General features: G+C 52.2%; 2 protein-coding genes and 1 long non-coding RNA gene across 8 annotated transcripts in view; 1 reads left to right on the top strand and 2 right to left on the bottom strand.

Annotated features, from left to right (window-relative positions):
- Pfkfb4 (6-phosphofructo-2-kinase/fructose-2,6-biphosphatase 4) overlaps positions 1 to 23,840 on the bottom strand; it is a 43,929-nt gene extending 20,089 nt beyond the window's left edge. Inside the window, exons 1-10 of one of the 6 annotated variants that reach the window (XM_052187196.1) lie at positions 23,748 to 23,810; positions 21,950 to 22,161; positions 12,898 to 13,014; positions 12,661 to 12,757; positions 6,212 to 6,278; positions 3,802 to 3,876; positions 3,418 to 3,474; positions 2,704 to 2,825; positions 724 to 931; positions 20 to 166 (exon numbers count right to left, since the gene is read on the bottom strand). In XM_052187196.1, the coding sequence (XP_052043156.1) occupies positions 20 to 166; positions 724 to 931; positions 2,704 to 2,825; positions 3,418 to 3,474; positions 3,802 to 3,876; positions 6,212 to 6,278; positions 12,661 to 12,757; positions 12,898 to 13,014; positions 21,950 to 22,067 (1,008 nt within the window). In that variant the 5' untranslated portion in view covers positions 22,068 to 22,161; positions 23,748 to 23,810. Of the gene's footprint in view, positions 1 to 19; positions 167 to 723; positions 932 to 2,703; positions 2,826 to 3,417; positions 3,475 to 3,801; positions 3,877 to 6,211; positions 6,279 to 12,660; positions 12,758 to 12,897; positions 13,015 to 19,082; positions 19,248 to 19,711; positions 19,900 to 21,949; positions 22,162 to 23,747 lie in introns of those variants that run through there. The other 5 variants (XM_052187195.1, XM_052187198.1, XM_052187197.1 and 2 more) reach the window with 5 other exon arrangements.
- On the top strand, positions 6,250 to 12,761 carry LOC127688512 (uncharacterized). The gene is made up of 3 exons (XR_007978716.1): positions 6,250 to 6,515; positions 12,170 to 12,230; positions 12,675 to 12,761. It is a non-coding gene; the product is annotated as an uncharacterized LOC127688512 (long non-coding RNA).
- A 1,369-nt stretch (positions 23,841 to 25,209) lies between the features above and the next one.
- Positions 25,210 to 25,928, bottom strand: Ucn2 (urocortin 2). Its single transcript, XM_052189287.1, has one exon. It carries the CDS (start codon positions 25,926 to 25,928, stop codon positions 25,587 to 25,589), a length of 342 nt encoding a protein of 113 aa, XP_052045247.1. The 3' UTR covers positions 25,210 to 25,586.
- Between the last annotated feature and the right edge of the window lie 693 nt (positions 25,929 to 26,621).

Here is a 26,621-nt window from a genome sequence, read left to right on the forward strand (position 1 = left end):
AGGAAGGGACAGTAATTACCGCGTCAATCTCGTTAAGGACCTTCCACTGCTCATAAGGGACACTCAGTGCCTCTGCTGTCTGGATCGTCCTCTTCATCTGGCTTGTCCAGACCTTCAGGTCCTTGATGTTCTGGTCACTGATGAACTGGGCCAGATGCTTGGAGAACTGAAACACAGCACAGCAGACTCAGCCCCCCAGGACCTGGGCTACCTCCAAAGACCCCAAAGCACAGGGTCTACAGGGTCCTGCCCAACTCGGGAAATAGGTTTAGTTTAAAAAAAAAAATCACACTAACTTCCCAGTGATGTAGACATCCAAGTTCAGTTCTATGCATTCTCCCCAGACCCCAGGAGCAATCCCAGACTTGTCAGGTTCCCCCATGTCGGTCCACTGTCCCAAGGCCATGTGACCTCTTCCCTGAGTCCTCGATATTGCCCTGAACCATGTCAAGGCCATAGCTGTTCAGTTGGGACTCAGGCCACTTTAAGGGGAGCGTGACCCTGCCAGGAAACTGTTCATGGGCTTTTGCTCAGTGCCTCACCCCTTCCCTACGCTCTACGCTGGATAACAACTGTCCACCTCAACTGCACATTGGCTATAGAAGCCCCTACATACGTATTCACATATCCATGCCTCCACCCGAAGGTACCAATGCACAGATGCAAGCACATGCACACCACACACACACACACACACACACACACACACACACACACACTGACCTCCCGGCCCCGGGGAGATAGTCCAGGATCCCCACCAATCCGGCCCTTGAGGTTGAGCTCACTCTCCCCGTGCCGGCAGAGGTAGATGGAGCGGGGCGTCACATGGATGTTCATGAGGTAATAAACGATCCGACTCTGGATGTGGTCAGCGACACGGTTCACCACATAGCTCTGCCCCACGTCCATGATCTTGATGTAGGACAGATCCCTTGCCAGAGAGAAGGTAGAGAGAGCCCGTGAGGGTGGCCACGCCCTTGGAAGCGCACCGGCAGCCACAGGAACCAGCTGTAAAGCCCGCAAGTCTGCCCACTGGATCTGAGATCACAACACACAGGACCATCAGCTGGTGTGCAAGTGACAGGGGCGAGGCAGCTGGGACGCACCACAGTGACACACATCCACGCACTGTGAGGGGCTCAACACTCCTCATGCTAACGGGGACAGCTAGAGCAGTGGTCAGGGAAGTCATGTCACGATTTTCCTGCCGCCGCGTTGTGTTCCCAGACCCCTTCCTGTCTCCCTCTGTTCTTGATACGCTGAAGCGGAGACAGCTGTTCCTACGGCTGACCTGGCAGTAGCTGGCAAGCACTGCACTCCCCAAAGTTCCTGGGCAGCTTTCCTTCCCCCAGAGACCCTCTCCTCCAGTCACACAGTCAAGGTCATGTATGTGCCAAGGACCCGCCATCCTCATCAGGCATCTGGTGGCCAAGAAGCACAGGGGGACGCTGTTGGCCATTCTCTCCACTTTGCACCTGGGCGATGCTTCTGCTGGGAGAGTGCTTATGTTGGCAGCGTTGGGGACCGGCAGTGACCTGGCAGTGCTGGGAACGGGCGGTGACACAGCTGAGAGCTCCTGGATGTCCTCATCTGAGTTCTCCCTGTCTGTACCCCTGTTACCTTTACGCTACCAATAAAACCAGGAGCAACGTTTGCCGACAGATCTAACTGGGGCTGCTCAGGGTGAGCCCACTAGTGCAGTGGCCCTGCAGAATGACAAGAGGCAACGCTGGGGAAACCAGGGGATAGCAAAGCTACACAGGGACAGGCCTAAGAGCCACCGAGCTCCAGCCTGGCTGCAGAGCCCAGCAGAGGGAAGAGATGTGTCAGCCCAGGCACCCCTGCTTTGTGGTCACCCGGGAGCCGTCCCCGAGCGGCTGCCTGGCTGCTTGGCTCATATGCATTATATATCCTTCTGTGATTATAAACACCCAAGCACTATTCGCAATCAGCCTTTCACTCAACACCGTGCAGCCTACGCTCCCACATCGTTCTATAATTATGATTTATGGGGACCAAGATTTCACCTCACTGCTATTTACTTCACTGCTGCTGGTTATACTCAGGCCAAGAGGCACACTACTGCCAACAACTCAAATGCTGCCCACAGGCTGTTTTCTATAGTTTTAGTAGAACACACCCATGGCCATTTATTTATATTTCTTTTGCAGCACAATGGCACAGTCAGTAACTGCAGCAGGGTTCCAAACCCTAAATAAACCACTCATTATCTGGCCAAGGGGAGATGCTGCCAACCCCAGCTGCAGACCCTGCACCCGCTTTGGAGGTGGAGGTCCTGGGCCACTGGCACTCCAGTTGGCCTGTCTGTCCCAGCAGAAGGCGGACGGACCTGACAAGCAATGGCCACCGACTACTGCATAGGCAAGATCTGGCTGGCTCCCATCCACTCCCCTCCCGCACAATGGAGGAAGTGTTTGCAGCGCCTTCTGGAAAGGCCTGCTGCATAGAAATTAGGTTTGATTTTATGGTGGGGGGGGAACTTCCCAGGAGGCAATGGTGCTCTGTAAGTCACCTCCTGCCCACAACTTCTGCCTCAAGGAAAGAAACAAAAGAGGTCAGATCACATCGGCCTTCCGAAGGCCACCGTCCTTAGGTGTCCAGCACATGGAGCCACACTGAGGTGGCCAAGTGAACTCCCCACCCCCTCGGAGCCGACGCAGGCCACGGGGCTCTGTCACCCACCTGTCCAGGTCTTCATCCAGAGACTCGTATGAGTTTTCATAGCACTCAATGCGCCTCATGAAGTCCTCGGTGGCTTCGTCGCTGTCGCGGTTGACATAGTCAGGGCTGCCCAGCTTCACTTGCTGTCAGAGCCAGGCACAGAGCAAGAAGCCGTCAGGGCTGGAGTCCAGGCAGAGGCAGAGAGCAAGAGCACAGCTAGGCAGGGTCAGGGAGGTGGGGCCAGACCAGGCCAGGGCTGGGGCCCTGAGGCTGGAGCCTAGCTGGGAACTGCTGCCATCAGGAGTGCTCCAGGCCTGGGCTAGCCTTTCACCCTGTGGCTCACTGGGAAGCCCTGGGCTCTTTCTCCTGAATTGTCTTTCAAACCTATCCGTCCATTCTAGATAACCGAGGAGTACAGACTAACAGACTAACAGCTGGAGTGGGCACACACCTGAGTCTTACATAGAAACCCCGCCCACCCTGGCACCTCCCTGCTGTCCAGGGACTGTGGGGGAGAGCGTGGGAGAGCAAGGAACGTGAAGGGAGCAAGAATGAAGGCCCATGAGGCACACACAGCCCTCTGCACAGCTGGACCTCAGGACTCCAGACTCACCCACCTCCCATTCCCACAAAATTCAAGATCACCAAGGACCAGCCCAAACCAGGAAAGGGACCTCACTGCCACACGGCACCTGTCTCATTACCGTCCCCAAGGAAGTCAGATGGACTGCTCACCACGATGTTGGCAGCAATGACCTCAGGGTCCACACAGATAGATTCAACAAAGAAGGTCTACAGAAGAAGCAGGGCGGGCAGGGACAGGACCACAGACATGGTTAGTAGTCTGCACTTCCTCCCAGGGTCTCCCCGTCCACCCGCAGCCACGATCACCAAGCCTGAGTGTCATGTAGCTAAAGGAGGTGTTGCTGCATCTGGGCTCTCCCATTACAGCTCTAGAAAGCAAGTTCCAGGAGGAGAGGAAGCTAGGCCCCCCTCTCAGATCAATCACTCTGCCACCCAATGCCCAATGCTCTCCAACACCAGGAGGCTGCAAAAGGACTCTCCGAGCGTCCAGACATACAACAACTCAGCTAAGAAGGGGTGCCCAGAAGGTCTCACCTTGTAGCCGTTCTGTTCTCCGAAGCTAAGGATCATCGCTCTCCGTTCTCGGGTCGTATTGGTTGCATCAAAAACCTACGACCAAAATGGGGTAAGTTCAGGACTCTGGCCCTAGGGAAGTAAAAGTCTACCCAGGCGGCAGCCCTGGCATTGTCTGGGCACTGGGCTTCTTGCCAGGATACCTGCTGCCTGGGCCAGAGTCTGGCCTGTCTCCCGCAGACTCACATAGAGGAGTGTGCTCCGCGGTGCTCTGCACAGCAGCTGCTCAGTTCATGTATGACCAGCGAAATCTAGCAAAACCAGTTTGGATGTAGGTTTTCTCCTAAGGTTCATGGTCAAGTTCTCCCAAGAGAGACGCAAGTCTGGCTTACCCAACTCCGTGGTTTTCTATCTCCAGTGTGATCTTCCCCCGGGCCCCCAGTAGCTCCTGCCACAATGCTATCTAGCTCCTTAACAAAGGCTTGAGGATGGGGAGGTGCCCAATCTGGAACCTTTAGCCTCAAAACTGTGAGCTAAACCTCTTTTGTGAGGGCCTGAGACAGGAGCTCACTATGCAGTCCGAGCTGGCTTTGAACTTACTGTGTAGGACAGACTGGCCTCAGACTTGCAGCAATTCCCCTGCCTCTCTCTCTCTCTCTCTCTCTTTTGGTTTTTCGAGACAGGGTTTCTCTGTGTAGCCCTGGCTGTCCTGGAACTCACTCTGTAGACCAGGGGGGCCTCGAACTCAGAAATCCGCCTGCCTCTGTTTCCTAGTGCTGGGATTACAGGCGTGCGCCACCACGGCCCGGCCCTGCCTATGTTTCTCAAGTGCTGAGATTACAAGTGTGTGCTACCACACCTAACAACACCTTGTTTCTTTTATATTTTTTTCATTATATTTTGTGTGTGTGAGACAGGGTTTCTCTGTGTAGCCCTGGCTGTCCTGGAACTCACTCTGTAGACCAGGCTGGCCTCGAACTCAGAAATCCGCCTGCCTCTGTTTCCTAGTGCTGGGATTACAGGCATGTGCCACCACGGCCCGGCCCTGCCTATGTTTCTCAAGTGCTGAGATTACAAGTGTGTGCTACCACACCTAACAACACCTTGTTTCTTTTATATTTTTTTTCATTATATTTTGTGTGTGTATGTGTGTGTGTGTGTGTGTGTGTATGTATAGCCAAGCCAGAAGACCCAAATTCAACGCCTGAGACCAACATGGTAGAAGGAAGACCAACTCCTGCAAGTTGCTTCTGACCCCTGGACTTATGCGATGCGGTGGCACACTTGCACACACAAGCATAGAAAAGAGAAATTTTGCCCGATGGCACTCGTGCACATCTTTTATCCCAGCAATTGGGAGGCAGAGGCAGGTGGATCAGCCTGGTCCATAAACTCTATGCCAGGCCTGATGGTACACACCTTTGATCCCAGCACTTAGGAGGCATTGGCAGGCAGATCTCCAAGTTACAAGCCAGTCTGGTCTATGTAGTGAGTTCCAGGGCAGCCAGGGCTACACAAAGAAACCCTATTTATCTTTTTGTTTTGTTTAAATCAACCAATCAACTGATCAAACAAACATCAGGGTAAGACCTCACCCCAAGTACTTCCCAAGGATTATTCTGTTATTTAGACCTGGGCTCTCAGGCATCCCAGACTTATACAGCCCAGGATGCTCCCATCCTCCTGTCTCTACCTCTGTAGAACTGGAAATACAGGCATGCAAAACCATGCTCAGTTTATTCCGTGCTGGAGGTCAAATCCCAGATCCCATGCCTGCTAGGCCAGCACTGAGCCCTGCCTCCAGCCACTTAACTGAAGAACCTATCTGTGGGATTCACTTCAGTAAAACAAACCACTCAGCAAAGCAGAGAGAAGGGGGCCTGGGTTTCAGGACAGGTGCTTTTCCCAGGACAGAGGAGAAGGCCACCCACACATTGACGGCCACGCCACAGGCAGTGGGCATAGACTGGAGGCAGGGTCAGAGAGCTCTAGGAGCTCCAAGGGGAACGTGGTAGAGATGAGATGCACAGGGCTGGGGGAGCCCTTCCTCACAGACACCCCAGCTCTCCCTGGCCCCACACTTCATCTGCCTGCCAAGGGTCATCATTCTGGTAGAATTCCCTTACCAGGCCTCTGCAATGGGTAAAATATATGGGCAGGGCGCCCCAATCCAGAAGGAAATATGTGTGGACGGCTAACCTCTAGAAGGAAGAACTGCAGAGTTAAATGTAGCTACAAGTCCCGGGTAAATGGCAGGCCCAGACACTTCCTTTCGCAAGCTTCTCGCCCAGGCTAGCACCCTCGGGCATGCAGGGCCACACCCATCCCACCCTGCTTCCCTTCCAGGTGCCTGAAGAGCAAATGGTAGATAGGGTGGTGGTGGGGGAATCCCATGTCTCACTCGTGGCTGTTTCTAGGGTGTCACACTCACCGCCACATGTCCCCCCTCCTCACTGAGGAACTTCCGGACATCACTGAGGGCTGCCAAGGCGCACTGCCTTCAGGAGAGAGAACACAGAGTGAGCCCAGCACCGTACCTTTAACCCTACCACAGGCAGGGGAGGGGACAGCCCTGCGTCTCCTCCCTTTTCAGACATCAGCTCGTGACTCTCATCTGCTGTGCCCCCGGCTGCCAGGTTTTCTGAACGCTACTTTCCTTGGTTGTCTTATCAGGACCCCCGTCACTCTGCCATGTTGTGACTCCTAAATGTCATGCGTGGTCTATGATCACCAGGGTAAGTGTTTTTGTGAATTAGTTAATGTATGTCTGGTTTATTCATTTAATGTTGTGTTTTGCCTGCGTGATGTACACACCACGTGTGTGCCTGGTGCCCTCAGAAGTTGAAGAGGGCGTTGGACCCCCAGAACTGGCTGTGAACCCAGGTCCTCTGCAAGAGCAGCAAGTGCTATTAACCTTGGAGACATTTCTCCAACCCCGGGATAAATGCTTTCCAATCAGACATTCTCTGTGCCAGGGCTGAGGGAGGCCAGCAAAGGACACAATGGCTGCATATGTCCTGGAGGACAGAACTCCACAAACCACCCCCTGATGAAGAAGGGCACCCTCCTCTCTGCCTCTAGCACAGCAATGTGACGGTTGAGCTCTGACCCAGGATGATCGTGTATGACGATACCCTCAGATGCCTCACTTGCTATAAAATGGCTGCCACATGTACAGACCTTTCCCACTTTGGCCACTTCTCCTAAAGGTCTGGAGAGACAAAGCTACCTTCATTTTGGTTTGCTTGAGACAGAGGTCTCACTATACAGCACTGGCGGCCTAGCGCCTGCTATATAGACCTGGCTAGCCTTGAACTCACAGAGCTCCCCGACCTCTGCCTCCTACTCCAGACACACCCTCCCACCCGTAGCTTACTTACAGACATAGAACCTCACAAGATCTCCTGTGATCTCAGGATGTGCATGTGTCCCACACACACTCCCCACCCGCGTGTCAGTGTCAAAGAACTGGACTGCATGTATGTCACTGTACAGCCAGGTCCAGGTCACTAGGCAGCTGTGTCCTTACGCCTCCTAGTGATCCTCTGCGCTCTGTGGGGTTCTCAGTCAAAGCTGCAAAGAGCTTTCCTATGGGAGTGCAGAATGGGCTTGGTGGTTCACGGCAACTGAGGAGCTTTTAGAGGACATGAGTTCAGTTCCCAGCACCCATCAGACAATGCAAGCTAAGAATCTCTAATGCCAGAGGATCTCTGCAGTACTTGTATGTACATGGCATGTACACACACACACACACACACACATCCGGGCAATGATGGCACACGCCTTTAATCCCAGCACCAGCACTAGAGAGGCAGAGGCAGGTGGATTTCTGAGTTCGAGGCCAGCCTGGTCTACAGAGTGAGTTCCAGGTTAGCCAGGGCTATACAGAGAAACCCTGTCTCAAAAATAAAACAAAAAAAAAACAAAAAAACAAAAAAACAAAAAACAAAAACAAAAAAAAAGCCAGGGGTGATGTTAAATGCCTTTAATCCCTGCACTTAGGAAGAGGAGGCAGGTGGATCTCTGCAAATTGGTCTACAAAGTACAGGCATGGCTGTTACACAGAGAAATCCTGTCTTGAAAAACCATAATAGACAGACAGACAGATGGACAGACATTAGAGCAAATCTTTATGGGGATAGAGAAATGGCTCAGTAGTTCAGAACACTGGCTACTGCTCCAGAGAATCAAGTTCAGATCCCAGCACCCACATCCAATTCTGTGGACTCTGGCGCCCCCTTCTGGGTTTTGAGGGCATGGCAGGTAGATACACATGCAGACTCAAGACACAAAAACAAAACAAAAGAAAAATTTGTTCTTTAAGAGGCTAGAGTGATGGTTCAGTGGTTAAGAGCACTGACTGCTCTTCCAGAGGCCCCAGGTTCAATTCCAGCACCCACATGGCAGCTGACAAGCAGCATAACTCCAGTTCAGGGAATCCTCTTCTGACCTCAGAGCACACCAGGCATGCATCTAGTGCACAGACATCATGAGGTCACAACACTCACACATATCTTGCTAAAGAGTCTGAATTCTGAGTCTAGAAACTGCATTGCAGACTGCACACCAGCATGCTCTGGGCTAAGCTTTGTCGGCTACTCTGATTCTGGATCTCCTGTGGAGGAGGCATCCCAGGCCTCCAAGGAAACACCAGGAGGACCTCTTGGGGGCCTGTGTGCACACTCATGTATGAGTGTACAGATACCTCATGTGCTCGCATGGCCGTGTGTGGGCAGGTCTGTATGAATGTACTGTACCCATGTGTGGGCTTACACTTCTGTCGGGGTGTGGAAGAGCCCCCTGGACTCCTGCTGGAGGAACTGAGGGCATCCTGTGGGACTCCAAGGAGACAGCTCACATGCTGGTTCCTGTGGACTTCACACCGTGTGCCTCTCTTTTCTGTCAGTTTCCTGTAATGTACCTTAGCTGTGAGTCCTGGCAGATCAACAAACCTGAAGGTATTCTTAGAGTCCAAGTGTGCTTGGTATGCAGAGGTAAACAAAGGCTGAGCACGTGTGCACGACTCAGTATCACACACTCAAAAATGAGCCCAAGTGAAGATTCCCACGTGCACACTCATAGACAGTGTGACTGGCCGTGTGTGCTCAGGGGCTGTGCATGCATGTGAACACACCCATGTGCACATATGGTGTGCAGGCTTACGTGTATGCAGATATGTGTGTATAAAGTACACACGTGAGGCTATGTGTCCATGGTACACACAGAGAGCTCATGCATGGTAAGAACATGCAATGGGAATGTCCTGGTGGGATGTGTTCACATGTCTTGTACAGATGCATATATGAACCAGCACATATTTGTTAATACCTTTGTCTCTCATGGTTTCGTATATCTGAATGTTATACAGCTTGTGAGACCTTAACAATGTGTGTGTGGATAGGAAAGCAGCCCTTTCTTCCCAGGCTTCCCTCCCTCCTCCTCCTCCTCCTCTTCCTCCTCTTCTTCTTTTTTTCTTCTTCTTCTTCTCCTTCTTCTTCTCCTTCTCCTCCTCCTGCTCCTCCTCCTCCTCCTCCTCTTCTTCTTCTTCTTCTTTTGGGTTTCTCTGTATAGCCCTGGCTGTCCTGGAACTCACTCTGTAGACCAGGCTGGCCTCAAACTCAGAAATCCACCTGCCTCTGTCTCCCAAGTGCTGGGATTAAAGGTGTGCACCATGATGGCAGGCCAGGCTTCCTATTTTTAAGACTTAGGTCCCAACACACACACACACACACACACACACACACACACACACACACACACAGTGGCACATGCCTGTAATCCCAGAGCTCAGAAGGTGGAGACAAGAGAATTGGAAGGTCACTACATAGCAAGTTCAAGGCCAGTCTGAGCTCCATCCTGACATCTATCTCAAGACAAAACAAAACAAAACTTCCCTCTGCCTGGGCTGGGGGTGAAGCCAGTATATCAACAAGGCCCTGACTCAATCCCCAGAACTGCAAACAAAAACAACAAAACAAAAACAAAATTTTAAACTACTTCTGGTCATTTTGTTTTCCAGTTACTTAGAGGAAAAAATTGACACGGTCCGTGGAAACTGGCCCTGTGACATAGCGGCCAGCTTCAGGCCTTAGGTGTACAACAAAAACAGGACTGCCCTGAGCTATCCTCTACCACAGGTGCCAGTCCCAGCAGATGCCCTGGGGCTAGCTCCTCCCACCTCTCTCTCTCTCTCTCTCTCTCTCTGTCTCTCCATAGGAACTACTCCCCAGATGTTGACCTTTCAGGAGCCCCAGGGAAACAGCTGACAGATGGCACACGCCTTTAATCACAGCACTTGGGAGGCAGAGGCAGGCAGATTTCTGAGTTTGAGGCCAGCCTGGTCTACAGAGTGAGTTCCAGGACAGCCTGGAGAAACCCTGTCTCAAAAAACAAAAAACAAAACAAAACAAAAACAAAACCCACCACAAACAAGACATCCACATAACTACTCCTCCAATCCAGACTGAACAGCCCCAAACAATGCTATGCCTTCCTAAGCTCAGACTCCACATCTGGGAAGGGACCACCACTGAGCAATGGGGCCACACCTCAGCAATGCTTTAGATTTTGCATCTGAGATGTTGACCTACAGCGATGAGATATTTAAGTGAGTGTATGACAGGAAGTTTTTGTTGTTGTTTTATTTGTTTAATTGATTGGTTTTGGGTCTTTTCAGATACAGTCTCAGGCTGCCCAAGCTGGTCTTGAAACCTGACCCTCCTGCCTTCACCACCTAAGCACTGGGACAGTAGGCATGGACCTCCAAACTCAACAGTTACTTCAAATGTGAAGTGTGTATGAGACTCCTGGACTCTGTGAGCCTCAGTTTCCTTACCTATAAAATGGGGACAATGGATAGTGGCCATCAGGCAAGCAGTAGATCCAAATATCAATACATCTCCTAGCCTCCAGTCTTACCTAAATGTCAGACTCCCCTTTTGAGTGATTTACCTGGTCTCACCCCTAAGATGCAAGAACAAAGGAAGGAGGTTAGAGTACACAGTGGAGTGCTCCTGCCCCCTGGTGGCCACAGAGAGAATATGCAGCCTAACACCCTGCGGGCAGCTCCAGGTCAGTACTTAGAGCTGGGCTTCATTTGAGGAAGTCACTATTACTGTCCTACCAAGATGGCAGAGGCAAGTCTGTGCTCCCCGTAGCTGACAAGGGGCTTGTGGTGGCTAGTGACTGTCAAGTTGATACAGTCTTAGAATCACCTGGAAAAAGTCTCTATGGCAGACTGTATCAGCTGGGCCAGTGGGCATGTCTTTGAGGGATTTTTTTTTCTTTTTTCTTTTTTTTTTTTTTTTTTTTTTTTTTTTTGGTTTTTTGGATTTGCTTTTTTCAAGACAGGGTTTCTCTGTATAGTCCTGGGTGTCCTGGAACTCACTCTGTAGACCAGGCTGGCCTCGAACTCAGAAATCTGCCTGCCTCTGCCTCCCAGAGTGCTGGGATTACAGGTGTGCGCCACCACCACTCGGCTGGGATTTTTTTTTAAGATTTATTTATTTCTTATGTGCACTGGTGTTTTGTTTGTATTTTATGTCTGTGTGAGGGTTTCAGGTCCCCTGGAACTAGAGTTACAGACAGTTATGAGCTGCTATGTGGGTGCTGGGAATTGAACTGAGTCCTGAGGTAGAGCAGTGTTCTTAGCCACTGAACCATCTCTCTAGCCTTCGAGTTCTTTTTTTTTTTTTTAATTAGGCTAACTGAAGTGGAGAAACCTGCCCTGACCATGTGGGTGACACCCTATGGCAACCTGGTCCCTGAACCGTATTTAAGAGTGAAAATCAGGCTGGGCGGTTACGCAAGCACTCACTTATCACGGCTCTGTCTGGAGCTGTGGATGTGACCGGCTGCTTCGGGTCCTGCCTTGACCTCTCTCAGTGGACTGTCATCTGGGGTGGCAGACCAAACACACCTTCCTCCCCCAAGCCTTCTCTTATGTTTTTGTCTAGCATCTTACCACAGCAGCAGACTTCCGTGAAGATAGAACGAGGCTTATTTCTGTTGTTATTTAGAGACAAGTCTCACTGTGTAACCCTGGCTACCTGGAACTCACTCTACAGACCAGGCTGTCCCTAAACTGTCTCCCGAGTGCGCAGCCATGCCTGGCAGGCCAGAACTCCACAAGCATCCCAGGCCCTTCAGGAAGGGCGGGTCGTCACTCTGCAAAAAGTTAGGTCTGAATTGGGAGGGGGACAGAGATCATAAGCCAATTTCTGTCTCATGAGTGTCAACTACTCATTCCACAGCATCCAAACCATGTTAAGCTAAAACCAAGGCCTAGCTGGTACATGCCAAGGACATGCCAAGCTCAGGGCAAACATACTCCAGTACTCATGAGAGTGCCCATCTTGGGGCAGAGAAGAAAATAATATGCATCTTCTAGGGTAGCCTGGAGTAGACACAGAGGACCTCTACGCCACGTGACAGTCCCCGACGCGTCCTGGGTAAGGCGCTCCTCTCCCTCAAGCTCCATCCTTCCTTCCCATAGAATGTCCTTTCCAAAGGTCCTTAATCCTGGGGCAGGGACCTGGCAGTCACCAGGAGACTACACACAACCTCTCCCTAAACCCTTTATATGTCAATCTTCCTACCACCTGAGAGGTTAAGAAGCCAGGCCTGGAGATGGGCATGGTGGCACACACTTTCAACCTGACCCTCCAGAGATGGAGGCAGACTCATCTCTGGTCGCAGGCCCTGTCACACAGCATCAAGCCAGCCCCGTTGGTCACTGCACTGAGTGCCTGCAGCCCAGGGGCAGCTCAAACATTCAGAGTTTGAGAGAGAGAGTGCTTCTTAGCAAATGGGTCATAACTAACCAAGCTTCTCTACAGCAATGCCCCGCCCTCACCCCTCCCTTGCCCTCACCACACTTACTTCCTGATTTTCAGGCCTTCTTCATTGTTTGGGAGGAAAAACTCAAAAGATTTGTATGTCTTGACCATGTTCCGGCGATACTGACCGACGTTGAATTCTGAGGGGAGGAGAGGCTCAGCTTTCAAAGGTCAGCAACCTGAACAACCCCGCCCAGGACCTGCCCTGGGCCCTGGCCACCACCCAGGCTTCTCTCTTCCCCTGCCTCAGCAGTCCCTCCAGGACCCCTTGGAGCCTCACCCCGAGTAGGCACGCCAATCCAATTGAGGTACCGGGTCAGCTTCTTAGAAATGTAGGTCTTGCCCCTGGCTGGCAGGCCCACCATGACGATGAGTGTCGGGCAGTTAGTCATGCAGACTGGAAGACAAGCAGCACTGTGATGGTTAATGCGGATTGCCACCTTGGAGGGTGGGTTTACAGTCACCACGGAAACAAGTGTCTGGGCTTGCCTATGAGGGAGTTTCTATTAGGTTAGCAGAGGTAGGCAGGCCTGTCTTGAATGTGGGCAGCCAGCATGTGGGTAAACTGGACTGAAAGCCAACAAAAAAAACCGAAGAAAGACAAGCAACAGCATCCATCTATCCGTCTGTCTGTCCATCCATCGTCCGTCTGTCCATCCATCCGTCCGTCTGTCCATCCATCTGTCAGCCTCCTCACCGTAGCCGCCATGTCCCCAGCCACCTCAATCTTCTGCCATACAACATCCCTGCCACAACGGCCTGCCCCCTTGAACTGTGAGCCAGAAAAAACATTTCCTTCCTTAAGGTATTTTGTCTCGGCGACAAGGAGACTAGCTAGCTTCAGGCACACTGCCGCAGGCTGCTGGATCTCTGAGTCTCCCTCTCATCCTGTGTCGTATCAGCCTCAGGGCACAGGGTTGGTACCAGCTGTGCCTCCCTGGCTCGCTCCCTGGCATCAGCAAACTCTGTAAGAAGTCCCAGAGCCAGTCTTAGGCTGGCATTTGCTCTGTTCCCAAGACTACGGGGCTCTGGAACCTCACCAGCCGCTTTATCACAAAGCACACGCCGGTGTGTGTCTAAGGCACAGGCCCGCAGTTAGAGCCTGTTAGGGAGCTGTCCACTCGCAAAGGACAGCACCAAAGCCTGCCCCTCTCACATAGGAATCCATATCCTAATCTCCGTCTACTGTGGTATATTTTTTTTCTCTTCAAAGCTCTGCTTCAAAGGTCTCCCTCTAACAGGTCCTTTCCCAAGAGGACCTCCACATGACCCAAGAGCATCTCCACCCGATTGGTCACCTCACTAATGACTCCCTCTTTGAGCTGATTACTTGGAGAAGTGGTTACTCATGACCGTCCACCAAGCCAAGCACCAACTGAGCCCTTTACCAAACAAAGCATTATCCTGGCGAGGCGTGTTGTTTATATCCGCTCGTGGAGGGGTCAGCAGGGTTGGGAGACCCTCACCTGAGTGTCCTCACTTCCTACACCTACCGTATGTAAGAACCACACCCATGTACAGCCCCTCACCTATGCTCTGTAAGAGAGGTCCCAAGGACTCACTGGCTTTTCAGACTGAACTTGTGTGGCTGTCCCTCCACGCATCACCTTAGGAGGAGGGGTGGAGCTTGTGTACACCTGCCCCAGGGACAACTTTAACCACAGTAGTGCCTGAGCCACCCAGGGCCCTGGCCCAGCACCGAAGCTCAGTAAGTATGAGTCCAGAGACAAGAAGCCCACGATGGTGAGGGTCACATGGGACTGCGGCAGAGGTCCAACAATGACAATCCTCTCAGGAGTCTGCTCATCTCCATTTCGCTTGCTACCGAGTCGGGGTGTCAACCAAAGAAGCTGCCAAGGCGTGAGGTCAGGAAGACCTGGCACGGCTGTGACCTGTGCACGGCATCCATGGTCCTGAGCTTCTGCTGCCCAGGACTGACTGAAGCCCAAGCGGCAGGAGTGCTTGTGACTCAGGTCAGCTTCCAAAGTGACCAAACGTGACCCCACCCTAGTCACAGGAGCCTTCTTCTTCATCACCCATAGGACCAGGGCCAATAAACCACAGGGGATGGCTGGGCCAGGTGGTGCCTCATGCCTTTCATCACAGCCCTCGGGAGACAGAAGCAGGAAGATCTTTCTGAGTTTGAGGCCAACCTGGTCTACAGAGTGAGTTCCAGGATAGACAGAGCTGTTACATAGTTGAGAAACTATGTCTCAAAAAAAAAAAAAAAAAAAAAAAACCATAGGGGACAGACAGCTAAGCAGATGTGGTGAGCTGCCCCTGCCTCTCCTCTGCCCACTGGGATGCTCTCCTTAGCCAGACTATAAGGAACTCCTTTAGCTGTCTCTCTATATCACAGACCTCAGGGGCAGCTCTACCTGGTGTCAGCAGGCAAGCTTCCGTCGCTATTTTGATTCTGGCACCTTCTGGCACTCCAGAGTCCTGCCCTGAGCAGCATGATTTAGCACTTTCCCCAAGGAAAAGCTGGAGCCCACCTGGGAAGCCATGCCCTTTGCCCCAGCAGCATCCTGGACCACAGACACAAGCGTACTTCAGCCCCAGTGACACTTAGGTCTTGGGATGTGGGTGGCATCATTCCTGTGCATGACCCAAACAAAGAACCTCAGGGTTGGAGGGGCGGGAAGAAGGAGACACAGGCTGAAGCAAGAGTGAGGACACTTGCAGAATAACCTCAGGATTGGCTAAGGTTAGAGGAAACCGAGTTAAGCAAGGCCCTGCCCCCTCAAGCCCAGCAGGCCTCTGAAGTCTGTTATTTGCACAATCCCTGCCCAGGCTGACCAGGAGTACTGAAGCAACTTAAAGAGAGTTTATCAGTCATTTATCACGGGCAATCCATCTGCCTGCTCCTACCGATGAGCCCCTACACACACACACACACACACACACACACACACACACCACTGCTCACTTAGGGGCAGTACTCAGGATTTCAAGACTGAGGCACTGTACCTACTCTTCACACCTGTCTTAGAGTTTCTGTTGCTGTGACTAAACACCATTGACTAAAAGCAAGTTGGGAGGAAAGAGTTTTTCTGACTGACCCTTCCATATCACAGTCCATCGTTGAAGGAAGTCAGGGGACAGGAACGTAAACATAGCAGGGACCTGGAGGCAGGAGCTGATGCAGAGGCCATGGAGGGCGCTGTTCACCGACTTGCTCATCATGACTACCTCAGCCTGCTTTCTTACAGCACCCAGGCCCACCAGCCCAGGGATGGCCTCAGCCACAATGGGCTGAGCCCTCCCCCACCAGTTACCAATTAACAAAATACCCTACAGGCTTGCCTGCAGCCTGATTTTCCAGAGGCATCTTCTCAATTGTGGTTCCCACCTCTCAGATGACTATCACTGTGTCACATTGACATAAAACTCGAGACAGCACACATCTATTTTCCTAGAGTAGACCTGGGCCTCCTCCCACAGTCTCCAGTGACAGCGCCCCTGTTCCCCGCTCCCACCAATACACAAGGTGGGCGGTCAGGGCAGTGGAATGGATCTGGGCACAAAACAAGGCAATAAATTGGTGATCACCTCTGCTCCTTAAGATAAACTTTCCAGCAAAGAATCAAAGCAAACCAAAGTTCAAGAACATTCGTGGCAGCCCTGCCTACAACAGCAAGATGTAGAGATAGTCCCTTGAGGAAAGAAATTACACACAGGACAGAACCAGGGGGGACACTACAGACCTTGAGAGGTGTGGGGAAAGGTGGGGTATGCAGTCAGACGCTAGCCCTAGACCCACAAGGACTCCAACATTTGGTAGCCAGGACACAGAAGACATATAAACCACACACAGGGAGACGGAAGTCGGAAGACCTGTCAACTCAGCCCTTTCTGTTTCCTTTTTCCATATATTTACTGAAGGCCACAGAGCCTCAGAGTCCAGAGGCCTGAGACTTTTGTGGCAATGGAGAGTGCATGCCTGCCTACCTATTTCCAGGCACTTCTGCCAAAGGCCCAGCTACAGTACCTGGAGTGGATTCCAGGTAGACTCCTGAATTGGTTATACCTGCTCCCACCATCTTGGCCAGACTGAGGAAGGAAGAAGAACTCTTCAAAATTAAGCAACATTACACTGACAGTCCCACTCAGGGGGCAGAAGTTGACTCTCCGGGTGCCCTGTGCATACACCCAAGTCCTGTCACACCTCATGCCATCTTGTCACTAAAAGAAGCCATCAGGAAACAAGAGTGGGGAGGGGGGACACAGGGGGGGACACAGAGGGAGGGACAGGGGGGCGCTGCAGAGATAGCTCAGTAGTAAACACCACTTGTTCTTAACCTGGTATGGGGGCACACGGCTCTTTAACCCCAGCTCTCGGGAGGCAGAGGCAAATGGATCTTTGTGAGTTTGAGGCCAGTCTGATCTACAGAGTGAGTTCCAGGCCAGTCAGGGCTACACAGAGAAACCCTCTCAACAACAAAGGACTCGTTCTTGCAGAGGACCAGGGTTTGGTTCCCAGCACCCACACAGAGGAGCACAAAGGTAGTTGCAGAAGATCTGGCGCTGTCTTCTGACCTCTACGGACATCAGGCACACACGGTGTACAGACAGGCATGAAAGCAAAACACTAAGACATATAAAATAAGTAAATAAACATAGGAAACTTAACGAAACAAAGGAAGACAGACAGACAAGTAGACAGGCAGGCAGAGAGAAGCAAAAGGACCGTCTATTACATTCTCAATAACAAAGAAAAAACAACGTCCTGCCTGCCATTGTACTGGGGTCCCTCATCCCGTCCCATCTCCTCAGAGCCCCTGAAGACCTAAGCCGGGATTCTAATGGTAAGGAAGACTGATAGCTTCCAAACACATGGGCGTGGCTCTGGGTTTCATAAATGTATCAAATTCTATCAACCGCTTATGATGTTCTAGGCTAGAGAATGAAGCTTTGTCCATTGGCCCCAACACCAACACCCTGAGGAGCTGGGGACTAGAAAGCAGAGACGCCCCCACCCCCCCCAGCCCAGACTAGAAGTAGGCAGTTTCTTTCTCCCCTGGAAAGTGCTGTGGTCAGGTAATCCTGCCTTGCCCTAGGGTCTTTAAGGTCCTGGCAGTCTTCCAACCAGGCTCCAGGTCACTGTGCAAAGGGTAAAATGTTGCACAGGTGCATACAGAGGGGCTGACTGGGTGTGCTGTGACCTCTGGGACTCCTGGCTGGGGCACACATCTGGAAGCTTCCTCTTTAGCCAAGTCACCTCCTGTCCAGAAAAATGTAGCCTTGGCTGTCCTGGAACTGTCAGGCTGGCCTTGAACTCAGAGGTCTACCTGCTTCTGCCTCCCTGGGACTAAAGACCTGTGGCCATAGCCACATGACACTAGAGCCACATTTCAATCCTACACTTAGAAGGGAGAGACAGCTGTACAGGCTCTGCCTCAGGAGCAGAGGGGTTGGCTCAGGCTCACCTCAGGCCCCACTCTGATGTAGTAAAAGGCAAAAGGAGATCGGTGGTGATGAGAGTTACTTCTACTTTTCTTCCTTTCTTCCTTTTTCTTTGTATCATCTGTTTGTTTGTTTTGCTTCTCGAGACAGGGTCACTCTGCAAAGCCCTGGAACTCACCAGCTGCCTCAAACTCAGAGGCGAAAATGGCAATGGTCTCATCCTAGGCTGACCTCTAAGGGTTAGCTCCTTGTCCAAGACTATGCAGTTGGTCCAGGATGTGGCTTTAGCATTACTGTTCCCAAAGTCCAGGAAGTCCAGGTCTCCACTCCTTCCTTCTGCAACAGGGGCAGCCACCCCCTGGTCTGGACCACTGTCCTAATACAGACTGGCATGGAGCTTCTGCCTTAATAGTTCCTTTTGGAAGCTGGCCAGGCTAAACCCACAGCCCCTGAGGCCTCAGAATGTGTCTGGACAGCTACGGCTCTACCAGTACCATGCTGTGGCCAGAGCCACCACCCACGCTCTACCAGTACCATGCTGTGGCCAGAGCCACCACCCACAGAGACACAGTCTGCTTATGAACCACGCTCCTAGCAGGACCCAAGTGCTAACCATATACACACACATACCTTCCCTACCCCACCCCCTCTCCTTACACGGTAAATGGTCAAAGTCATGGCCTCAGGCTGGCCTTGGAAACAGAAGCCCAGAGGACCCTCCCCTCCTTATCACACACAGCAGCCTTCAGGATTGCAAGGAGACCCTGACACATCACACAACAGCCTGATCTCCATTTCCATATCTGCGCCACCAGTTGTACGAGATGTTCTCTGAGGTCTTTGCCAAGCTGCAAATTCATTACAATATTTGAGTTACTTATAAAACAATTTTTCTTTCTTTTCCCTGTCAATAAAAAGTTACAGCCTTGTTTCAGAACAAACAGAAAAACCAAGGAAGTAGATGAAAACACCCAGGATCCCAGAAGAGGTAAGTCACTTTGCAATTCACAAATTTCAGCATAGTTCCATGATGGTCGACTCTCCTGGGCAGTTATTTACCTGTGAACTCTAGTGGGTGCCTCCCCGTCCAGGGGCACAGAGATCGGTCCATATGGTGTGCTGTTCCTGTAGACTCAGTCCTGACAACTGTACTCCCCCAAAGTTCCTCTAGAACTTCGGTTTTAAAACCAAGGGGTACCTGAGGAATACTAGCCCATGGCCAGGCTTTCAAAAGTGCTCAGGTCAGAGAGGCCAGCTGCCTTGTCTGAAGCTACACTCCTCGGTTTCCAGCCAGACTACCCGCTAGCCCACTCTGTGGCCCGGAGGGAGCAAAGAGCGACAGCCACAAACGAAGCCCTCTCCTGTCCCCAGGCACTGGAAACAGCTTGGGGCAGTGCCTTCCCGCTGGGCCAGACCCAGTCTCCAACAGACTGAGATGTCCCCTCACATCTGTCCCCACTCCTGCTTCACCACTCTTCTGCCAGCCACAGTCACAGCACCACGGTCATTCCCGCTCACCTGTTCCCAGCCTCTCACCTGTCCCCGACTCCGCCCATCGGTTACAATAGCCTCGCCTGTGACTGCTTCTCTACCAGTCTCCTGCTTTTCCACTCGAGACCCTTCTAGGCCGTCTACCCACCCATCCGGGTTCACCTCCCTTCTCCTCTCCTTGCGGACCCCGGTCTTACCACCACGCTGGCTGGCGTGCAGAGCGGGCCTGCCATTGCTGTACGGCATCCAGATCTTCTTCAGGGGGTTCTGGGTCAGTTCCCGTGGGGACGCCATCCCCGGGCTGGGATGAATCGAACTGCGCTGCTCCTCACCCAGCAACCGGGCCACCTCGGGCCACCCGAGGTCCCGCCCCTCCGGCCCCGCCCCCCCTCTAGCGGCTCCAGCTCTTGTCAATCTTCTCGCGGGACCGCCCCAGGACTAATAGGCTCCACCCAAACTAAAGAGGCACGGGTCTACGACTACGCATGCCCAATTTTCCTATTGCCTCTTGGACCAAGCTCGCCTCAAGCTCTCTCAAGCCAGAGCTGATAACACGCATGCTCAATACCAACAGCGGTTGACACCCGGATTATTGCACGCCCCGCCCCGGAAGTGAAGTTTACCGTACGCAACCAGATTGTTCTTATTTGCATAGGCCCCATCATGGTCCCGCCCAGGGCGCTGCAGCGCCTGCCTCCAAAGCTCTTGTGGCCTCTACTCCCTTGAGAAATGTGACCTCAAAGTCGCCTGGTGAGAAGGGTACTTAGAGGCTGGGCGGTCCTGCATGATCCTCCGAGCCGGATGGTCTAGACCAGCCTGGCAGTTGTTGTCCCTGAATGGCTCTAATGACTGACCTGCTGCTGTCCCGGCAGGGCAGTCAACACCGCTGCGCCCTCCTGGACCTTCTCCGGTCCTCCTCAGCTGCTTTTAGCCTCGAAACTTCCCGGGTCCACAAGACCAACGTGTTCGACCACGCAGAAAATTTCCCTTCTCTTAGGGACATAAACACAGAATACAGCCGGGCGGTGGTGGCGCACGCCTGTAATCCCAGCACTCTGGGAGGCAGAGGCAGGCGGATATCTGAGTTCGAGGCCAGCCTGTTCTACAGAGTGAGTTCCAGGACAGCCAGGGCTATACAGAGAAACCCTGTCTCAAAAAAACCAAATCCAAAAAAAAAAAAAAAAAAAAAAAAAAAAACCCAAAGAACAAACAAACAAAAAAACACAGAATACATCTCAAAATCGACCATGTTTTAGCATGGCTGCTTGGGGAATTTAGGCTAAATCTCTGATATATATGAACAAGCTATTTGGGGATTCACTAAGCAGCATTTTGATTTTCTTCCCAGGATTTAAATTTTACCAATTACAATTTTGTTGCTGTTTGAATTTTCTTTCTTTGGGGGGGGTGGGGAGAAAAAGGGCAGGGTGAGGGTCTCATGTAGCCAGGCTGGCCTGGAACTTAGCTGAGGATAACCTGGAACTTCTGATCACCCTGTTTTCACCTCCCAAGTTCCACTGTTTACACAGTGTTCTACAGGGAATCGAACCTAGAGCTTTGCCCATGCTAGACAAGCTACACTCCCAGCCCCAATTAATGTTTTAATAATGAATTTATTTTTTAATGAGCTTCTGTCTCTTCATCAGGAAAATAAGATGCAGACGTCATCAATTTTACAAGATTGTGGTACAGGCTAAGTGTGTCAGTCTCAGAAATCTGTTTAAAAACACGTAGGCATTTCTCATTCATCATATTACCTCCCTCGATGCCTTTGAAAATGTACTGGGGCAAGGGCTCAGGGCCAGGGCTGGCAGCTCAGGCCTAAGGGTTAAAGTGGTCCCGTGGGGAAGGGATCTCAAGCTGGGCCACCCCCAGTGAACATAACCTTAGAGGCCAGTGAGGGCAAGTGTGGGGAAGCCACTCTTCTGAGTTTGACCTCTACCAGTCTCCAGAGAGCTCAGGCCTCTTCTTTCTGCCTAGCCCCGCCTCTCCAAACTGTAGATCAGGCTGGCCTTGAACTCAGAAATCTGCCTACTTCTGCCTCCCAAGTGCTAGGATTAAAGGTGTGCACCACCACTGCCCAGCAGGGCTTGAATCTCAATCTCGCTACCCTCTAGTGATGCCCTCCACCAACCCCCTGGCAGGTTTCCTGCCTCACATACACCCAGCCAGAAGCTAGAGACATGAAAAATAAAGGCTGACCTCATTCACAGTTGGCACAATGTCCCTTCTTCTCACATCTCTGCTTTGGGTCAGTTCAAATCTCAAACCAACTCTTCAGAGTTTGGCAAAGACAGAATGACTATAACAATGGTGTCTTAACCACTGCACCAGGAAATACAATTCAGAAGCCCTTTGGGGGCCTCCCTGGTACCAGCTCTGGCAGACTGTTTTGGGAACTACCCTGCTCCGGGCAGAGCCTCATTTCCTCTTACCTCCTTGCCTGTTGCAGAATCCTCCCTCCATTCCCAGAGGGAAGTGAGCAGCTCGGAGCACACCCACAGGGTTCCTCGTGTGAACATCAGCAGCTCCTCCTTTTCCGAAGCCACTCATTCTGCCCCTGTCTGTGTCCTGGCCGTGGCCAAGGTCATCTTGGGACCACAGTTAGCCGCAGAGACCTCATTGTCAGTCCTCACAAGGCTGCCACCTTAAACACACATGGGTACCCAGCACCCCATCAGACTCCTGCATCCTCTTCCCCAGAACTCCTGGCTGTTACTCAAGAGCTGGTAGCCAGGGCAGAGCCATCTCCACACCCAGTCTGAGCCTGGTTTCAGGAAATGGAGCTCTATACCTCCCACTCCTCCGAGCTCACCCCCAGCTGACCCAGACACACCCTCTCGAGTCCACATATGCAGCTAGGAAGTCATAGGTCAACCTCGGGAGCCCGGGGAACCTCCCCAATGCCAGGGTCTACATCTGTTCTGAGGACCTACTTCCTGTCTCCCTTCCCACAGCCTCTTTACTTAGGTGAGGAACAGAGGATGGGACCAGGGAGGCGTCAAGATAACAGAACCAGGCCACGGGCTCATCTCCCAGACTTCACATCTTCGCAGCCTACATCTGCCTTTACTGTCTCATGTTCAGAAAGCCCTGATGGCTTTTCCCTCTTGAGGGCATCTCAAAGTGTACCACTTAACCCTGTCCCGTGCACAGGCAGGGGGATGCCAGTGTTCACTCAGATATGAACATGGCTAGCTCAGGCCTTCTCTGCCATGAACTGGTCTGGCCCTGGCTGGCTCTCTGGGTACCATATGTACTGACCACTGGAACTCCTAGTAGAAGACACATGATCAAAGTCAGTTCTCAAGGGTCAAGCTCTTCCCCACTCTCTGTATCTTCTGCCTAGTCCTGGCTGTACCAATAAGCCACCATTTACAACATAAAGATCCAGGGACACACAAATGCATGTGAACGTGTTCACACACAGAAACGTGGGTATTAATTAGTCCTGGATCCAGGCCTATGCACATGAACATGCACATACAGTCCAGGGCCTGCTGGCCTACTCCTTCTCTTCCTCTTCACTCCCTGACCAGATGTTGCTTTGCTGGGTGGAGGCAGTTCCCAGGAACACTAGCTTCCTCTGGCTATTTCCAAGAACTGTCCCCAGCATCCCTATGGGCCCAGGGTTCACAGTGTGAGGTTCTCATTTAGGGGGTATGCAGCCATGAGCGTGGCAGCCTGCGCCCCTGATCTGTACTCCTTCCTGATCCAGCCTGGCACAGAGCACACAGTCAATGCTCCAAGTGACTCCAAGCTATCAAAGGTGCAAAGAAACAGCTCAGAGAGGCTTACGAAAAAGAAAGGGTACACAGTAAGTGTGTAAAGAAACTCAAGACCAGCAGGGAACACACAGTGGGTGCCCTAGAAATATAGGCTTAAAGGCTAAAGCAGATCTATATGAAAACAAAAACAAAAATACTTCCTAAACTGGGTGAACATGATGAACAAGACCCCTCAGAGACCAGCAATGGACACGGTGGGGAGTGCCTCAGGCAGCGCCAGCTGGCTGGCTCTCCTCCTTGGCTAAAGGAAGGCACTATTTATAGACACCCCACCTTGTTGGAGGCCCCAGTTTTCCCTCCCCTTCAGGTCACTGACAGATTGATGCCCTTTCAGAATACTCTGAGAGCCCCCCCCCCCCAACACCTTTATGCTCCCTCCACACCATGTTTACTACACCCAGCTCTTTTCCCCATCCTCACCCTCGCCATGCTACCCAGTGCCTACCCGGGCCGTGGCTCTCCCGCCAAGGGTCGGTTAGAGAGGTGCCTCCTAATGTCCATCTGTCCATCCTGCAACCGAACTAGCCAGGAACGCCGCCCCCTCCCTCGGTCCCCGCCCACACCACGCCCCCCACCGCGGCTTGGGAAGGGTAAGGAAACCACGCCCCTGCACGCCCCCCAAACCCGCTGGCTCAGAGGAAAGCCGGCCCCGCCTCTCCAACCGTCCTAGACCCGCCCTCCCGGGGCTGCTTTGCTGTGAGTTTGCCAGCCACCCCCCCCCCTTCCCCATCCAGGCAAGCAGCTGCACTCTGCACTCCGGGCTATTAGCTTTTCGCCAGTCAGAGCAGCCCATACCTCTCAGGGTCTGGTCTTTTTTCTTCTTCTTGAGTTGTCTACACCACTGGGAGCCGCTGCCTCAACCACAGGCAAATAGGATCACACTCCCCAGAAAGTCAGTTTCAGTACCAGCCCAGCAATGGAATAGGGGGTGTAAAGGTGAGGCCTGCTCTCCTCACAGTGAGCAGGTCAGAGGGGAGGGAGGGAAGGTGAGTGGAAGGGCAGGGAAGCCAGGTGTGACTCAGCCCTCATGTGTCACAGCCTGGGTGCGCATGACTGGGTGATTGGGGTGCATCCTATCCTCAGTCATCTGACATTTGCATGGACGCCCTGTCAGTGCTGTGAGATGCTTGGTGGCCTCACTCTGCTTTACAGTTGAGGCTCGAAAACTGTGAGCAGCTTAGGACACCAGCACACCTGGCGGCTGCTGAGGAGTGGCTTGTCAGTGCTTCCCTGTGTGTTACGTGTAGATTTGGGGGTCAAGCACCCTCTTCTTCCAACCTTTGCACCCACACACACAAGCAACTGTCAGAGGCTTATAACAAACAGGCAGAGACTCAGCATGTACACACACACACACACACACACACAGCAAAACCACCAGGGTCAGGTTTCCCACGTTCACATTGTGGTCACCTATGCCAGTGCCTGGAGATGTTTCTGATAACCACATCTAAGGAGGATGCTACCTAACAGAGCACAAAACAAGCATGTCATCAGATGTAATGACACATGCTTGTAACAGGAACACCCAGGAGACTGATGCAGAAGGATTGCTATTAGCAAGTTCTAGGACATGCAAGGATCCCATTGCCCGGCTGTTTTTTGTTTTGTTTTGTTTTGTTTTGTTTTATTTATTTATTGTTTGAGTGCTCTGCTGCATATACGTCCACATGCCAGAAGAGGGCGCATCAGATTCCCCTTATAGATAGTTGTGAGCCACCATGTGGTGATTGCTGGGAATTGAACTCAGGACCTCTGGCAGGATCAGGGCTCATGACCACTGAGCCATCTCACCAGCCCAAGACTGTCTAGACTGTCTTTAAAAACAAAAAGAAAACCACAGAACAAGCATGTGACCCTTTCCAATACTCTAGTGTAGCAGCCTCAGGTGGGGTGGGGGGCCCAGGCCTGTGGGCCTTAGATGGATCTCAGGTGCGGCACCGGGGTCCTGTGGTGACTCTCCTTCCCATTTAAGGATGGAACTCACATGGTGGCATCTAGATGCTCTGTGGCTGCCAGACACAGCTAGGCATGACAAGATTCCACATATTGAACATACATGCTAGCGTCCAAGACGCCCAAACACAGTGTGAGGGGCTCAGAAACATGGCAAGACACTAGATGGCCAAGCTGTCTATACACACCGTAGATACTTGGGAGCTATGTCAGTGGTCCACGACGGTGATTTCTGGGTATGTGCTTGTCCCAGATGGCCAGCTTCATGGCTGTCCTCCAGAACGTCTCATCCAGGGTCACCCCGTCTTTATGACCCCCTCCTTCAGTCTCAGCGGCGGCCAACATGGGCTAGTATTTGGGCATTAGTGGCAGCCTGATTCCTGGCAGCCTCGTAACGAGCCTGTTCCAGTAAGATCCGCAGGAGGCCAACAGGGACGTCCAGCGAGAGTCTGATACGAGTGTCCAGGTAAGGGCTGGCTTTAGAGTTGCTCCAGGAAGCTGGGGGTCCTGTGGTGGTACCTGAGGGGCCCTCTGAGACCACAGAGCTGGGAGTTGTCTCCAGATAGTTCTGAGGGAGGAGTCGGAAGGTAGGGATAGGGGTTCCTGGGACAAATAGGATCCTATCCAACATCAGGACCGTGAATGCCACCAGTGCCCACCTGGTCATCATGTGGTAAGGCTGTAAGGAGAAAACAGGCTCAGGGTCTGGGCTCGGCAGCTATAGTTCATTGGAAGGAGTCAGACATCTAGAAGCAAGAGGCAAAGAAGGGTTGGGGAGGTTACAGAGGCCACACCAGGGACAGAGACACAGAGACAAAGTTGGAGAAGGAAGAGAGTCAAACAGGACCAGAGACAGAAGAAATGAAATGCTTACGTAGGCAGGGTGGTGTCTGTCCATAACCCCAGCAGTTGGGAGGCTGAGGCAGGATCCAAGTTTGAAGCCAGATTGGGTTGCAAAACTGAAACCCTGTCTAAAAACTCCAAAGATAATAGAAGGAGAACACGTGGGGGCTGCGGACAGAATGGCATCAGAGGCAGAGAAAGAAAAGGGATTGGCAGGTGGGCGGAGCAGAAGAGGAAGAAGAGGAAGAAGGTAAATGGGATGGAGACAAAGCAAGAGAGGGGAAGACAGGAAAAGAGACAAGGCAGGAAGAGACCAGCTATCCAGGAAACAGCTAGAGGGAAAGAAAGACTCAGAAAACTCCAGTGACAAACTGGAGCCGGGCTCTGGGTGCATGACTGCTTGGGGGACTGTGGCAGTGGGGGCAGGCTCTGGGTGCATGACTGCTTGGGGGACTGTGGCAGGGGGGGCAGGTGAGGCGGGGCAAGCAGAGACCCCAGAACCTCCCAACTCCAGACATCT

The sequence above is a fragment of the Apodemus sylvaticus genome, chromosome 7 (assembly GCF_947179515.1).
Source record: "Apodemus sylvaticus chromosome 7, mApoSyl1.1, whole genome shotgun sequence".
Taxonomy (NCBI): Eukaryota; Metazoa; Chordata; class Mammalia; order Rodentia; family Muridae; genus Apodemus; species Apodemus sylvaticus.